The sequence below is a fragment of the Carettochelys insculpta genome, chromosome 22, assembly GCF_033958435.1.
Source record: "Carettochelys insculpta isolate YL-2023 chromosome 22, ASM3395843v1, whole genome shotgun sequence".
In the NCBI taxonomy this organism is placed as follows: domain Eukaryota; kingdom Metazoa; phylum Chordata; order Testudines; family Carettochelyidae; genus Carettochelys; species Carettochelys insculpta.
Genome location: NC_134158.1, coordinates 3431091 through 3447274, shown reverse-complemented (window position 1 = coordinate 3447274; position 16184 = coordinate 3431091). Strand labels below are relative to the sequence as shown.

Genomic DNA, 16184 nt, shown 5'->3' with positions numbered 1-16184 from the left:
GGGCACAGGCCACTGGCTCTGCAGGCTGCACTGCTGCTCCAGGTCCTGCCACCGGCTGTGGCTGCAGTTGCCAGCTCTCCCCAAGCAGTGGCATTGGGTCACGTGAGTCAGGAGAGTTGGCCACCCTGGATGTGAGCCCAGCCTGGGGCAGGAAGGGGCATGAACAGGTCCTGGGGTGGGAGGCACCGTGCGAATATTTCCAGCACCACTGGCTCCTGGAAGCCTCCATCACAGACCAGACCCCAACATCCCTGGGGGAAGATAACCAGGGGCCATGCGAAGTCGGCTGCTGGGCTCTTGCAGCCATCAGACATGTTTTACAAACTCCCTTGAAAAGCGTTCGGAACCACCTGACAAGGCCATTGTTCCAACGTCCCCCCCCCAAAACCAGCAGCAGCAACTGCCCCCCGTTTCGGGTTGGGGAAGATGTAGTCAAGGGGGCCTACCGCAGCCGGAGTCAGTGGGGCCAGATCCCAGCTGGTCAATGGGCCATAGCTCCACTGGCATCGCCGGGACCAGACCCCAGCCGGTGCCCCTCCGCTCCCCACCCTGCTCCGTGAGGCAGCCTGTCTACCCTGGTCGGTCCCTGCAGTGCTTGTACCAGGAAGTTATCCCCAACCTTCTCCCAGGACCTCCTGGATCGCCTGTGCGCTGCCGCCTGGGTGGCTGAAGTCTCCCGTGAGAACACGTGGCGTGTTCGTACCTGGGTATCAGTGTGCCCGTCCTGGGGAACACGTGGGGGTCCGCTGCCCCCGGTGACTGTGCCAGGCCCCTCGCGGCGCCTTAAGTAAGAACAAGCAGGAAACCGCAGACGCCCCGGGAGGTGCCTGGGGGCGAGAGACCCTGTTGGTGGCCCTGAGCCCTGAGCAGAACGGACGCCAAACATCACGGCTGCGACGGGCCCGTCTGCCCTGGTGAATGCGCCGGCACTGGCGTCTGGCTGCTCCCGGCACCTCGCAGCCTCACCCGGGGCTGTGCCCGCTGGCCCCGCGGCCCGGCTGCGAGCAGGAACGTGGCTCTCCCTGGCGCGTGGTCTCAGCGCGGCGGGCGCTGCTAGTCCGGGAGGCAGAGGGTACGACCGGCCCCGGAGACGGCACTGCCGCGGGAAGCTCGCAGCGCCCGGGCGGGGCGAGAGCCGGCGCTAGTGCGGCTGCGCTGGCGAGGACGCGGGGGACGGAGAGGGGAAATAAACCCCGGCTGTGCGCACTGGGGTCACCCCATGGGGAACTGCCCCCGGGGCTCTCCCGGGGGGAGGGGAACACTAAGCCCCCACCAGCCAGCGGCTGCCAGGCTGTTCCCTCACCTCGTCACACCCCCGCTCCACGGCTGCCAGGCTGTTCCCCCAGCTCCAATCTCCGCCCCCCGCGGCTGCCAGGCTGTTCCCCCACTCCAATCACCGCCCCCCGCGGCTGCCAGGCTGTTCCCCCAGCTCCAATCACCGCCCCCCCGCGGCTGCCAGGCTGTTCTCCCACTCCAATCACCGCCCCCCGCGGCTGCCAGGCTGTTCCCCCTGCTGCGATCACCGCCCCCCGCGGCTGCCAGGCTGTTCTCCCAGCTGTAGCCACACCCCCAGCGGTTGCCAGGCTGTTCCCCCTGCCCCCCGCTGTAGCCACACCCCCAGCGGTTGCCAGGCGTTACTCTTTGCCCCGCCCCCAGGTGTGACTCGCCCCTGACGCACTTTGTCACGTGCGCCCGCAGCGCGCAGCGGCTACCAAAGTCCCGTCAGTCGGGCTCAGGGTCGGGCTAAGGGTGAGTGCACCAGCTTCCGGCGCGTTCACTGCGCATGCCCGCTCCTACTGAGCATGCGCGGTACCGCCGGGCGGCGCGGCCAACGATTGGCCGTTTCAGTCGCTACGGTGGCGGTGGGTCTTCCTGGATCGGGGCGCTCCTGGGGGACACCGGCCCGGCTGGGGCCCGGGTAGGCCGGGGGCGGGCTGCGGGGCAGGGACGCGGGGGGCTCGTGGCAGAGGCGCCGGGGGGCGGGGAGCCCCCGACCCCGGCTGTGACCCCTGGGCCGGATGGAGGGACGCGCCCCCCGCCCCGCCCCCCCCCAGTGAGGAGACACCCGGGGGGGGCGTGTTACTGCGGGTGACACCCCCTGTCTCTGGGACACTTCCACTTCCGGCTCTCCCGCCCCCCCAGTAGGGAGACACCCGGGGGGGGGGTTGTTACTGCGGGTGACACCCCCTGTCTCTGGGACACTTCCACTTCCGGCTCTCCCGCCCCCCCAGTGAGGAGACACCGGGGGGGGGCGTGTTACTGCGGGTGACACCCCCTGTCTCTGGGACACTTCCACTTCCGGCTCTCCCGTCCCCCAAACCGCCCCCTGCCCCCCAGTGAGGAGACACCCCCTGTCTCTGGGACACTTCCACTTCCGGCTCTCCTGCCCACCCTAGAAGAACCAGGCCCAGGCAGGGCAGGGGGGCTTTCCTCCCGTGTGGGGGGCCGACAGACTTGCCCCGAGGAAACAAAGCCTTTCTCCCCCCGTGCTGTAGGAGGCCCTGGTTACCAGGGACGTCAGGTGGCACATCCGCCCCCTGGAATCCACTTGGCGCGGCGCCTGGCCCTGGATGCCCGCCCTGCACGCTGACCACAGCGCCGTGGGAGACGCCCGCCGGAGGCCTCCAGGATGGGGCGCGCCCCGTGTCACTTTCGGCCCCTATCTGTCGCCCTCTCGCTCCTGCTGGGCTTTGGGTCTGCAGGGCCAGGTGAGGCTGGTGCCTTGCGGAGGGGACTCAGGCTGGGCATGATCCACTCCCTTCCCAACCTGCCCTCCCTGACAGCCGCTGCAGTTACACCCTGGCAGCAGCTTGGTGGTGCAGGAAGGCAACAACTCAGGTGGCCAGTTCCCAGGAAGCCAGGGCCAGCTCAGGCCCTCTCAAGGCACTGGGTCAGTTACCAAGGGCAGCTGCCCCAGCTGCATTCCCAGGTGTATCCCCAGCCTTCCTAGGCACTCCTTTACACCCCATGATTCCCAGGGCAAATGAGGTAAACCCTCTGGACAGACTGACCCCATTCGCAGCATAGGCACCTCTCGGGTGGCTTCCCGCTGGCTCTCCCGTGTCACCCCGGCCTGGGACTTGGGGAGTGCATGTTGGGTGGGTTCAGATTGCCCTAGGAGTAGGCATAAGTCTGTACATGCAAACAGGGACAGGGGAGCCCGTGTCCCCTGGCAGCTCCTGCTGGCTTCCTGCATTACATCAGCAGATCTCTGGGTGTCTTGCAGGAAAACCTCTATTCTTATCTTCGTATTACTAATGGGGAAATCGGCACAAAAGTGTCTGGCTGCTCCCCTGCACCATCCATTTAGCAGGCGACTGCAGAGCCATTAATGAACCCAGGGCTCCTGCCACCTCAGCTAGTGCACTACCCACTACGCCACAGCACCTGCAAGCAACCTGGGCTATTGAGCCTCCTTTCCCAGCGGGGTGTTGTGTTAGAGAGGGATGGAGTGACTGGACCGTGGATACACAGCAGGCAGTGGCAGAGCTGGGAACGGAGCCCAGCAAGCCAGCCACCCCCTGGAATGGTCACTCTGTCCCCTCTGCTCTTCCCTACCCCCAAACTCTACCCAGATGCTCTTTTCATCCCCAGTGCTATTCCAGGTGCTGGCTCCCTCCCGTCCCCTCTCCACCCTGCTGGGCGGCACCGTCGAGCTGCCCTGCCATCTCTCCCCTGCGCTCAGCGCCCAGGACATGCAGGTGACATGGAGCCGGCCCCAGCTGGGCCAGAATGTCCTGGTCTACTGGCCGGACAGGAGTGAGGAGCAGGGCGCAGTGTACCAGGGCCGGGCGGAGCTCATCACACAGGGTTTGGCCCATGGAAACATCTCCCTGAGGATCTGGGACGTCCGTCTGGCGGACGCAGGGCAGTACCAGTGCGAGGTCCGGTCCACTGCACATCACGCCTCGAACCTGCTGGAGCTCAGTGTGACAGGTGAGTGGCTCCCAAGGGGGCACTAGGCCTCACGGCACAAGGGGGATCGCCGCTCGCCCTTGGGCCCAGGCGCTGCCCACTGCATGGGACCCACAGGCTCAGGAGTGGAGAGTTCCGTGTTCTGGGGATTTGGGAATCCAGCTCCCAGGGCAGTTCCTCTGCACTCCTCTGCCTTTTCCAGAGCCAAAGGGTTAAAACAGAGGGGCCCAGCTCCTTAGCTGGGTCAATGGACGGTAGCTCCATTGTAGTGAATGGGGCAGATCCCAGCTGTGGTCAACGAGTCCTAACTCTGTTGGAGTCACTGGGGCCAGCTTCCAGCTGGGTGAATGGGCCATAGCTGCACTGGTGTGAATGGGGCCAGATTTCAGCTGGGTGAATGGGCCATAGCTCCATTGGTGTGAATGGGGCCAGATTTCAGGGCGGCGAATGGGTCATAGCTCCACCTGTGTGAATGGGGCCAGATTTCAGCTGGATGAATGGGCTGTAGCTCCATTGGTGTGAATGGGGCCAGATTTCAGCTGGATGAATGGGCCATAGTTCCATAGCTGTCACGAGACCATAGCTCCATAGAAGTGAATGGGTCCAGATCCCAGCCAGGCCAATGGGCTGTAGTTCCATTGGTGTGAATGGGGCCAGATTTCAGCTGGGTCAATGGGCCATAGCTCCATTGGTGTGAATGGGGCCATATCCCAGCCAGGCCCATGGGCTGTAGGTCCATTGGTGTGAATGGGGCCAGATCCCAGCTGGGTCAGTGAGCAGTAGCTCCATTGGAGTCAGAGTCCCTGGTTTTGTGAAGTGGTTTGTGATCACACCTGTCGCAGGTGTGTTCGTTATTCTTACTGTGTTAACTTTTTGCTTCTGATCCTTTGTCCCCCAGCCTTTGGCTCTGACCCGGTGCTCCACATGACTGGGTCCCACGCTGCGGGGGTGAATGTCTCGTGTCTCTCTGCGGGGTGGCACCCGGAGCCCCACATGCTCTGGAGAAATGGCCGTGGGGAGGTCCTGCACGCTGAGTTGGAAGAGAAGCTTCGCTGTGCCGACGGCCTGTTTAACGTCTCCAGCTCCATGGTGGTGGCCGAGAGCTCGGACCCCACACTGACCTGCACCATCAGAGCCAGCGACTCCGGCCCAGAGGCAGAGACTACTGTTCGTATCACTGGTGAGCTGCTCGTGCTCCTCTGTTCCTCGTGGGTTTACACATGAGGTCTGCCTCACTGTGGGCTGGGGGGGGGGACTCCAGATCGACCCCAAAGAGCTGAGGTCAGAGTCAGGCTCAGTAACTGCAGAGACTTCACCTTCCCAAGGCAGGACTGGGGACGGGGAGGTATGAGGGCCCTCCATGATTTTGGTAAGTGGTCAAGGGCCACACTTCACTACGGATTGGGTGTGGGATCTGGGATAGAGGTGGGGGTAGGGGCTGGGTGTAGAGAGTGTGGGGTCAGAGAGGACATGTGAGCCGTGCCTACACGTGCACGCTACTTTGAAGTAGCGGCACTAACTTTGAAATAGCGCCCGTCACGGCTACACGCGCCGGGCGCTATTTCGATGTTAACATCGACGTTAGGCGGCAAGACGACGAAGCCGCTAACCCCATGAGGGGATGGGAATAGCGCCGTACTTCGACGTTCAATGTCGAAGTAGGGACCATGTAGTCGTTGCGCGTCCCGCAACTTCGAAATAGCGGGGTCCGCCATGGTGACCATCAGCTGAGGGGTTGAGAGACGCTCTCTCTCCAGCCCCTGCGGGGCTCTATGGTCACCGTGTGCAGCAGCCCTTAGCCTAGGGCTTCTGGCTGCTGCTGCTGCTGCAGCTGGGGATCCATGCTGCATGCACAGGGTCTGCAACCAGTTGTCGGCTCTGTGGATCTTGTGTTGTTTAGTGCAACTGTGTCTGGGAGGGGCCCTTTAAGGGAGCGGCTTGCTGTTGAGTCCGCCCTGTGACCCTGTCTGCAGCTGTGCCTGGCATCCTTATTTCGATGTGTGCTACTTTGGTGTGTAGACGTTTCTTCGCAGCGCCTATTTCAATGTGGTGCTGCGCGACGTCGATGTTGAACATCGACGTTGCCAGCCCTGGAGGACGTGTAGACGTTATTCATCAAAATAGCCTATTTCGATGTCGCCACATCGAAATAGGCTACTTTGATGTAGGTTTCACATGTAGACATAGCCTTGGGTGAAGTGGGAGGGGTGTGGCCTGGGGCAGGGGATTGGGGTGCGGACTGTGGGAGGGGGTCTGGGTGGATTCTGGCCTGGGGGAGGGGTGCAGGAGTCTGCAAGGTCTGGGGGGATCTGTGACCTGGGGAGTGGGGTGGAGGGTACAGAGGGTTTGGGGTATGGTTGGGGGCAGGGGATTGGGGTGCAGGGTCCAGGAGGGAGTCTGGGAGGATTCTAGCCTGGGGGAGGGGTGCAGGAGGCTGCAGGTTCTAGGGGGGAGTTGTGACCTGGGGAGTGGGGTGGAGGGTGCAGAGGGTTTGGGGTGTGCCCTGGGGCAGGGGATTGGGGTGCAGGGTCCAGGAGGGAGTCTGGGAGGATTCTAGCCTGGGGGAGGGGTGCAGGAGGCTGCAGGGTCTGGGGGGGAGTTGTAACCTGGGGAGTGGGGTGGAGGGTGCAGAGGGTTTGGGGTGTGGCCTGGGGCAGGGGATTGGGGTGCAGGGTCCAGGAGGGGGTCTGGGAGGATTCTGGCCTGGGGGAGAGGTGTAGGAGGGTTCAGGGTCTGGTGGGGATTTGGGGTGGGGAGCCAGCTGCATGCTGACATAGATTCCCCTGCCCGTAAGCAGCCCCAGCCCGCTGGCTGTTGCATGTGGCTCTCTGCGCTGGGAGAGGCTGCTTCCGCCCCCAGCAAAATCTCTCAACTCCCATTGGCCGGATTCCAGACAATAGGAGCTGAGAGGTTTTGCTGGAGGTGGGGCAGCATGAGAAGCTCTCCCCATCCCCAGAGGGAGCAGCCAATTGCAGGAGCAGGCTGTGGGCTGCAGGCCAGATGAAAGCCATGGCGGGCTGGATTTTGCCCGCCCCAGCTTTGGCGCTCTCTGGCTGGGCCTCTGAGACACTACCCTGTGTGTTCTCCCCCAGGGCTCTTCCCCCGGCAGGCTCCGGAAATGACGGCCTCGCTCCTCCTCCTAGTACTGTCCATCTCCCTCGGGCCCCTGGCTGTGTATCTGCACCAACGGCTCCGGGCACTTCGAGGTAACGACAGTCTGTGCTTCTGGCGCTGCAATGGGGAGCGTGTCTCGCTGGCAGTGCGAATGGCCTCCGAGCAAGGAGATGCTTCCAGGCGCACACGCAGGGCTGAGAGACGGGCACGCGCTGGGGCTGGGAATATGGGGTTCCGCCTCTTGCCCCGTGGGGGTGTGAATACGTTTCCCCAGAGCCCCAGGTGTCTCAGTCCGTCGTAGGGGGGACCATTTGTGAGCTCAGTGGGAGGGGACACAGCAGCCACACAGAGCACAGAAATCCCTGCCGGGCCCAGCTCCGACTCACGGCCTCACCTCTGCTCTTCTCTTCCAGGAGAGGCAGCCAGAGAGCACAGTGAGTATTCCCGGCACACAGTCACTCGGGTCTGTAAATTCACCTCAGCGCCCATCACGCAGAAGCAGCGGAACTGACAGACTCAACCGAGATCAGGGCCCTGTCGGGCCGGGCGCCGCCCAGACGCACAGTGACGGAGATCAGGGCCCCGTCGGGCCGGGCGCCCCCAGACGCACAGTGACCGAGATCAGGGCCCCGTCGGGCCGGGCGCCCCCAGACGCACAGTGACGGAGATCAGGGCCCCGTCGGGCCGGGTGCTGCCCAGACACACAGTGACGGAGATCAGGGCCCCATCGGGCCGGGTGCCCCCAGACGCACAGTGACGGAGATCAGGGCCCCGTCGGGCCGGGTGCCCCCAGACGCACAGTGACGGAGATCAGGGCCCCGTCGGGCCGGGCACCGCCCAGACACACAGTGACCGAGATCAGGGCCCTGTCGGGCCGGGTGCTGCCCAGACACACAGTGACGGAGATCAGGGCCCCGTCGGGCCGGGTGCCCCCAGACACACAGTGACGGAGATCAGGGCCCCGTCGGGCCGGGTGCCCCCAGACACACAGTGACGGAGATCAGGGCCCCGTCAGGCCGGGTGCCCCCAGACACACGGTGACGGAGATCAGGGCCCCGTCGGGCCGGGCACCGCCCAGACACACAGTGACCGAGATCAGGGCCCTGTCGGGCCGGGTGCTGCCCAGACACACAGTGACCGAGATCAGGGCCCCGTCGGGCCGGGTGCCCCCAGACACACAGTGACGGAGATCAGGGCCCCGTCGGGCCGGGTGCCCCCAGACACACAGTGACGGAGATCAGGGCCCCGTCGGGCCGGGTGCCCCCAGACACACAGTGACGGAGATCAGGGCCCCGTCGGGCCGGGTGCCCCCAGACACACAGTGACGGAGATCAGGGCCCCGTCGGGCCGGGTGCCCCCAGACACACAGTGACGGAGATCAGGGCCCCGTCGGGCCGGGTGCCCCCAGACACACAGTGACTGAGATCAGGGCCCCGTCGGGCCGGGCGCCGCCCGGACACACGGTGGTAGATATTTTTCAAGGCTCTGCAGGGACATGTAAGATGCTATCTGGGGTCATAGTCAGCTGAGGTGGGGGAGAGATCTGCAGCAGGTGGCACTTCTCACGGGTCTGTGCCAGACCTGCTGCTCCTGCCAGTGGCTGGATGATGTTCACCCCAGTGGGCTGCAACCAATTGACACCAGCCTGACTCCGGGCCTGGGGGCTCCTGGCTGAGTCCAGTTGCTGAGATCCCTCTGCAGCCCTGCCCGTGTGTGAGCAGTGGTTCTGTATGGGGCTGCTGAGCACATGGGATGGAATCTCCCTCCATAAAATGCCACATGGCTCTTTAAGAGGCTTCCTGGAGATTTTCCTGATGGTTTTTCCCCTGAGCACATCTGAAAAGTTTGCAAACCAAAACCGTGTGCTTTGAAAGAACTGGAGTGCCTGCATGCAAGGGAGCATGGAGAGCTTTGAACAAAACAGATCTTTCCTTCGGGAGACCGTGGCCAGGCTTGCCTGAAAAGGCTCCACACACGTGTAGCTGGGACACAGTTCGCTCTTCACCAGCTAATTGGAACCTCCTCCTTTGTCCTTACAGAGTGGAGGGAATTTCTGAACGAAGGTAAGGAAAGATTTCTCCTTGTCTCCAGTCCTCTTCTGGCTCTGCCACCTCTTGTCTGTGAGCCCCACCTTGTCTCCTGACCTAGGGCAGGGCTGGAAGGAGCAGCACCTCTCTCCCTCTGGTGACTTTTGAGGAATCGGCCTGAAATGACTGGACCCAAGGGCACACTCAGATTCCTGGCTTATCTTAGCTTGTGCGTGAGGGATAGCTTAGTGGTTAGAGCCTTGGCCTTGTAACTCTAGGGTTGTGAGTTCAGCCATTGAGGGAGTCCTCCAGGGGCTGGGAGGAGGTTAGATTAAAAACAAATCTGCCACAAGTGTTAATTGGTCCTGCTGTGAGTGTAGGGGCCTGGACTCAATGGCCTTCTCTCTATCTCCAGGGTGAGAAATCATTTTTTGGGGGGAGGGGGCACACCAGGATTCTGGTAAGTGGTGAGGGGATGCACTTTTCTATGGAGGAGGTGCAGGCTCTGGGGTGGAGATTGGGTGCAGGAGGATAACAAGCAGGAAGAATTTGAAATCCTAATAAACAAACACAACTGTGACATAATTGCTATCACAGAAATTTGATGGGATAAGACATGGTTGGAACATTGGTATAGAAGGGTACAACTTACACAGCAAGGGCAGGCAGGGTAAACAGGGAGGAGGTGTTGCCTTGTATATCAAAAATTTGCACACCTGGACTGAGATGATGGATGCAGGAGACCGAAGATGTTGAGAATCTCTGGGTTAGGTTAAAAGGGTAAAAAATCCAAGAGTGATGTCTTATCAGGGGACTATTACAGCCCACCTAGCCGGGTAGAAGAGGTGGATGAGACTTTTCCTAGAAAATTAACAGATTTGTCCAATACAGCATTTGGTGGTGATGGGGGACTTCAGTTATGCAGACACATGTTGGGAAACCAACACAGAGAGGCGCAGACAATCCAGACGGTTTTTGGACTGCATGGATGCCAATTTTTATTTCAAAAGGTGGAAAAAGCTACTGGGGGGAAGGGGTTCTACACTTGATTTTAACCAATAGGGAGGAACTTGTTGAGAATGTGAAAGTGGAAGGCAGCTTGGGAGAAAGCGACCATAAAATCATAGAGTTCATGATTCTAAGAAATGGTGAAAAGGAGAACAGCAAAATAGAGACAATGGATTTCAGGAAAGCAAAGTCTGGTAAGTAAGGTCCCATGGGAGGCACAATTAAGAGAAAAAACTGAGGAGAGTTGACAGTTTTTCAAAGGAACGCTATTAAGGGCCCAAAAGCAAACTATACCGCTGCATGGGAAAGATAGGAAGTGTGGTAAAAGGCCTATTTGATTTAGCCAGGAGATCTTGCATGATCTTAAAATGAAAAGGAGTCATACAAAAAAGTAGAAACTAGGGAAAGTGACAAAGGATGAGTATAAGCGAACAATACATATATGCGGAGCAAGATTAGAAATGTTTTTAAGTATCGACTTGACAAAGCTCCATCATCAACAACAACCGGGGCTCCGCGCCCGTTGGTGTCTGATCCCTCCCTCACCATTTCCTTCCATGCTTCCCTGTCCAGTGCGGAGCGGCGTAGTTTCTGTAGACTAGCTCTGCACCAGCCTGCTAGATCACCTACCCATTCTGTGGGGTCTGCCTCTCCTGTTCGAACTGTCCACTATGCCCAATACCAGGGTCTTGACTTTTGGCTCATTGTTCACGCTGCAGGTGTGCCCGACTAGCTCTGACTTCCGTTGTATAACCTTCTGCAGCAGGCTCTCTTTCAGCTGTATTTTCCTATCTAATTCCTCATTGATGACCTTCTGCATCCATCCTATTCTCAGGGTCTTTCTAGAACAACTCCTCTTGAACACCAATATCCTTCTCTTCGAATCGTTCGTTATCACCCATGTCTCACAACCGTACAACATGCTGCTGAATGCAGGTTGTCATGGTGGGATGATTTAGTTGGGCTTGGTCCTGCTTTGGGCTGGACTCAATGACCTCCTGAGGTTCCTTCTGGCCCTAGGAGTCTGATTCTATCATAAGTGATCCACCCCTTGTCAACCAACTTTTCCAACCAAAAATTGTTCTCATGGAAAATTTCCCACCAGCCTTAGGCGTCCACCCAAAGGAAGTTGACTACTTGGGTCAGAGGAGAGCCGAGGGCTTATAGGCATACAACCTAAGCCCCATTTTATGGATGGGAAAAGCAAGGGATGGGACGGGACAAGCCCCAAGGCTGAGGCAGGAACAGGCCCTGGTGTTGCCCCATTGGGCCCTGCAGTAAGAGACTTGAGGAACTGAGCAGAGGGGAGATACGGTGGTGATGTGACTTGCCGTATCACGTGTGTCCATCTCTCTGTAGTGGCCCTGGCCCCAGCCGAGGTGACGCTCGACCCGATCACTGCCAACCCCTTTCTAGTGCTGTCAGCGGGTGGCCGAAGTGTGATGTGCAGCATCCTCTGGCACGAGGTCCCCAAGAGTGACAGGAGATTTGACCCACTCCCAGGTGTCCTGGCCTCCCAGGGCTTCACAGCTGGGCAGCACTACTGGGACGTGGAGGTGGGCCGGGGGGGAGACTGGGCTATCGGCGTAGTCCGGGACTCCATAGAGAGGCAGAGGGAGTTCCTGCTATGCCCGGACATGGGCGTTTGGGCCCTGCAGTGCCAGGAGGGGAAGTGGAGCGCTCTCACCTGCCCCAGGACCCCTCTGTGGCTGGAGTCGGCACCCACGGTGGTCCGGGTGCACCTGGACTGCAAGCGGAGGAGCGTGGCCTTTTACAACGTCGAGGGCATGGCGCACATCTTCACCTTCAGCAGCTGCTCCCAGAGAGCCCTCTTCCCCTTCTTCCTACTCTGGGCCTCCGGGACGGAGCTCACCATACTGCCCCCAGGCCAGAGCCAGGCCGAGAAGGCAGAGAGAGCAAGACACAGCGGAACTCCCAAACTGCGGGAACGACAGGGCAGCCTTACAGATCTCCTGATTACACCGGGACAGACTTAAAGGTGGTTGGCTGGGAACTTCCTGGCTCTCAGAGGGGCAGCGTTAAGGAAGTTTGGGTGGGAATTCTCATGTGTTCAAAGGGGCAGAGTTAAGGGCGTTTGGCTGGGAAATCCCTTGCCTTCAGAGAAGCATAGTTAAAGGTGTTTGGATGTTCCCTTGCATCCAAAGGGCAGAATGTGGGCTGGGTGTTTGGGTGGTTGTCCTCAAAGGGGAAGAGTTAATTTACAGGTTGATGCTGAAAAAAGTTAGATCATGTCTCATTTTGGCAGTTGAGTGATCCTCACATTTGTATTGTGCCTTAAAACATCTGCCTAAAATAGTTATTACTGAAGTGAACTAGTTCACTGAGGATTAGGATTTGCTAATTTTTTAAAAGTGTATTTTATTGCAGTGTTTGAACCAAGTTTATCCACAGCCAGGGAATCTGGCACAATCCACTTTCCTGTGGAGAAGTGGTTAGAAATACAGCTACTGTTCAGCATTAGCAGCTAGTAAATTTCCAAAGCAAACCGTATTTGTAAACTTGTTTTATTTTTTTTTCCTGGAACCAGCATCTGCCCGAAGGGGGTTTATAAATAAATCTACGATATATTTTGGAGTCTGTCTGTCTGGTGCTACGTTTGTTCAAGAATTCCTCTTAAACCATAAAAGCTACAACCGTGACATTGGTGCACAGCTTCCTCTTACCCTAACTTAAACCAAGGTCAGGCCTTGATTGTGGCAGGAAAATGGGAAGTGCCTGGAGTCTGGTGGTTTCCCAGAACAGGGGAAGGGAGGGACACCGAAAGGAGGCACAACATACTTCAGACTCACCACTGGAGGCTGCATGCGCAGGGACTGGCCATGCAGCAGAGGGAATGGGGCAGCTGCAGCAGGAACACAGTAGCAGAATGGAGACAGGGCTCTCCACCCTGGTGGGAGAAGTCAGCATTCCTCTACCTGAACGCCCACCCACGATCCACCACAGTGCTGTGGGGCGGGCATCCTGCTGGTGGCTAGGAGCTGGCACTTTCACTACTGTGGCCTGGGTTTGACTCCCAGTGAAAGAACACAGCCTTATGTTCTTGCAGCAGAAAAGGACCTGGGGATTACAGTGGATGACGGACCAGATATGAGTCAACAGTGTGTTCTTGTAGCCAAGAAGGCTAATGGCATATTGAGGTGCATTAGGAGGAGCATTTCCAGCAGATCTAGAGAAGTTGTTATTCCCATCTGCTTGGCACTGGTGAGGCCACATCTGGAGCATTGTGTCCAGTTCTGTGCCCCCCCCGCCCCACAGTACAGAAAGGATGTGGACGCATTTGAGAGGGTCCAGCGGAGGGCAACAAAAATAATTAGGGGCTGGAGCACATGACCTGTGAGGAGAGGCTGAGGGATTTGGGCTTATTTAATCTGCAGAGGAGAAGAGTGAGGGGTGATTTAATAGCAGCCTTCAACTTCCTGAAGGGGAGCTCTAGAAAGGATGGAGAGAAACTGTTCTCAGTTGTGACAGATGGCAGAACGAGCAGCAATGGTCTGAAGTTACAGAGGGGGAGGAGTAGGTTGGATATTAGGAAAAACTATTTCCCGAGGAGGCTGGTGCAGCACTGAAATGTGTTAGTGAGAGAGGTGATGGATCCTCCATCCCTAGAGGTTTTTAAGCCCAAGCTTGACAAAGTCCTGGCTGGGATGATTTAGTTGGGGTTGAGCCTGCTTTGGTCAGGGGGCTGGACTCAATGACCTCCTGAGATCCCTACCAGCCCTAGGCATCTATGATTCTAGCTCTCCCCCACCCCATCGTTTGCATAAACCGTATCCATTTTCTTTTATTGTCCAAACAGATAAACCCCACTCCTCTGAAATACCTGAGCAACTCTGAGCCAATTTGCTCATACAAAATAGTCATTGATGTAGCAGCTTAGTCTCTCTTCCTCTGTGAAGCTCACAGCTGAGACCAGGGCCCCGTTGTGACGGGTGCTGCACAGACATGAGGACTGGAGGTGCAAATATCAACCCTCAGGTCCACCAGAGAGGGGAAGACTTTCCCGATAGAAGGCACCATATAGCACTTCAGGAGCAGCCGGCTGCTCAGAAGGAGGAGAGCTGGAAGCACGTTACCTCCAGGAAGAGAAAACCGGTTCCGGTCTCTTCAATTCCAGTGGAATTAAGTGGCCGCTTTCAGCCTCTCTGCACAGGTGATACGGTGGAGATAGCTGGGGCTGATACCTCACAGGGAATGGATCAGAAGAAGACCCCACGGTTTCCAAGGCATGGGACGCACAGGCCTGGGGATGGGGGTTCTACGACCACCACCCGTAAGAGAAGATGATGGGAGGGGGTGGTCGGGGACTCCCTCCTGAGAGGGATAGAGTCATCCATCTGCCACCTGGACCTAGAATCCCAGCAAGTTTGCTGCTTGCCTGGAGCTAGAATCTGGGATAGTACAGTGTCTCTGCCAAAAAATCGTTAAACCTGTAGACTGTTACCCCTTCCTACTTCTTCACGTAGGAACCAATGATACAGCGAAGAGTGACCTTGACGAGATCACGGCGGATTAGGTAACCCTAGGAAGGAAGATCAAGGAATACAGGGCACAAGTGGTGTTCTCATCCATCTTCCCAGTGGAAGGAAGGGGTCCACGTAGGGATCGTCGAATTGCAGAGGTAAATGCGTGGTTGTGTAGGTGGTGTAGCAGGGAAGGATTTGGTTTCGTTGACCATGGGATTCTCTTTCATCAACGGGGATTGCTGGGAAGAGATGGGATCCACCTAACGAAGAGAGGAAAGAGCATCTTTGCGGGCAGGCTTGCAAGCCTAGTGAGGAGGGCTTTAAACTAGGTTCGTTGGGGGACAGTGACACAAGCCCTGAGGTAAGTGGGGAAGGAGGAGGGAACAATCAAGGAGGCTTCCTGGGTGAAGAGTAGAAAGTGGGACAGTCGGCCACTTCTCTAAGGTGCCTGTACGCTAATGCCAGAAGCCTGGGGAACAAACGGGAAGAATCGGAGACTCCGGCACAGTCAAAGAAGAATAAAGTGGTTGGAATAACGGAGACTTGGTGGGACAATTGGCATAACTGGAGCACAGTCATGGAACGTTATAAACTGTTCAGGCAGGGCAGGCGGGGGAGGAAAGGAGGAGGGGTGCTGCTGTGTGTGAGGGAGCAGTACGGTTGCTCAGAGCTCTGGTATAAGGAGGGCAGGCGGGGGAGGAAAGGAGGAGGGGTGCTGCTGTGTGTGAGGGAGCCGTACGGTTGCTCAGAGCTCTGGTATAAACTGTTCAGGCAGGGCAGGCGGGGGAGGAAAGGAGGAGGGGTGCTGCTGTGTGTGAGGGAGCAGTACGAGTGCTCAGAGCTCTGGTATAAGGAGGGAGAAAAGCCAGTTGAGGGTCTTTGGGTTAAGCTTAGAGGCAGAAGTAACAGAGGTGATGATGTAGTTGGTGTCTGCTCTAGGCCGCCAGATCAGGGAGATGAGGTAGATGAGGGTTTCTTCAGGCAGCTAAGAGAAGCTTCCAAATCACAGGCCCTGGTTCTCATGGGAGAGTTTAATCATTCAGACATTTGTTGGGAGACCAACACATCAGCACAGAGACAATCCAGGAAGTTTTTGGAGAATGTTGGGGATAACAACTTCTTGGTACAAGTGCTGAAGGAACCATGCGCAACTTGAGCTGCTGTTCACAAACAGGGAAGAACCAGTAGGAGAAATAGAAGTGGGAGGCAACTTGGGCTGTAGTGACCATGAGATTGTAGATTTCAGGATCCGGACAAAAGGAAGAAAGGTGAGGAGTAACATACAGACCCTTGATTTCAGAAGAGCAGACTTCAACTCCCTGAGAGAACTGATGAACAGGATCCCTTGGGAAATGAAGACGAAGGGGAAAAGATTTCAAGAGAACTGGCAGTATTTTGAAGAAGTCTTACTGAAGGCACAGGAAAAAGCAATCCCGCTGCATAGTAAGAAATGCAAACATGGTAGGCAACCAGCTTGGCTTAACAGGGAAATCCTTAGTCAGCTTAAACTCAAAGAGGATGCATACGAGAAATGGAAACGTGGACAGTTGACTAAGGAGGAGTATAAACATACGGCTGGAGAATGCCAGGGAGTAATGAGGAAAGCGAAAGCACAATTGGAACTGCAGCTGGCAAG

At 57.8% G+C, this 16184-nt stretch overlaps 1 protein-coding gene across 3 annotated transcripts; it reads left to right on the top strand.

The window, feature by feature from the left end:
- Positions 1-1787: 1787 nt before the first annotated feature.
- On the top strand, positions 1788-12641 carry LOC142024824 (butyrophilin subfamily 1 member A1-like). Of its 3 annotated transcripts, none has more exons than XM_075017085.1 (8): positions 1788-1918; positions 2496-2708; positions 3606-3936; positions 4814-5095; positions 7008-7121; positions 7443-7463; positions 9069-9092; positions 11424-12641. In XM_075017085.1, the coding sequence occupies exons 2-8, from the start codon at positions 2571-2573 to the stop codon at positions 12059-12061; spliced, it is 1548 nt and encodes a 515-aa protein (XP_074873186.1). In that variant the 5' UTR covers positions 1788-1918; positions 2496-2570; the 3' UTR covers positions 12062-12641. The 3 variants fall into 3 exon arrangements, with proteins under 3 accessions (XP_074873186.1, XP_074873187.1, XP_074873188.1); XM_075017086.1 differs by having other exon boundaries at positions 1825-1862; XM_075017087.1 differs by lacking the exon at positions 1788-1918 and having other exon boundaries at positions 2501-2708; positions 3595-3936.
- Positions 12642-16184: the final 3543 nt, after the last annotated feature.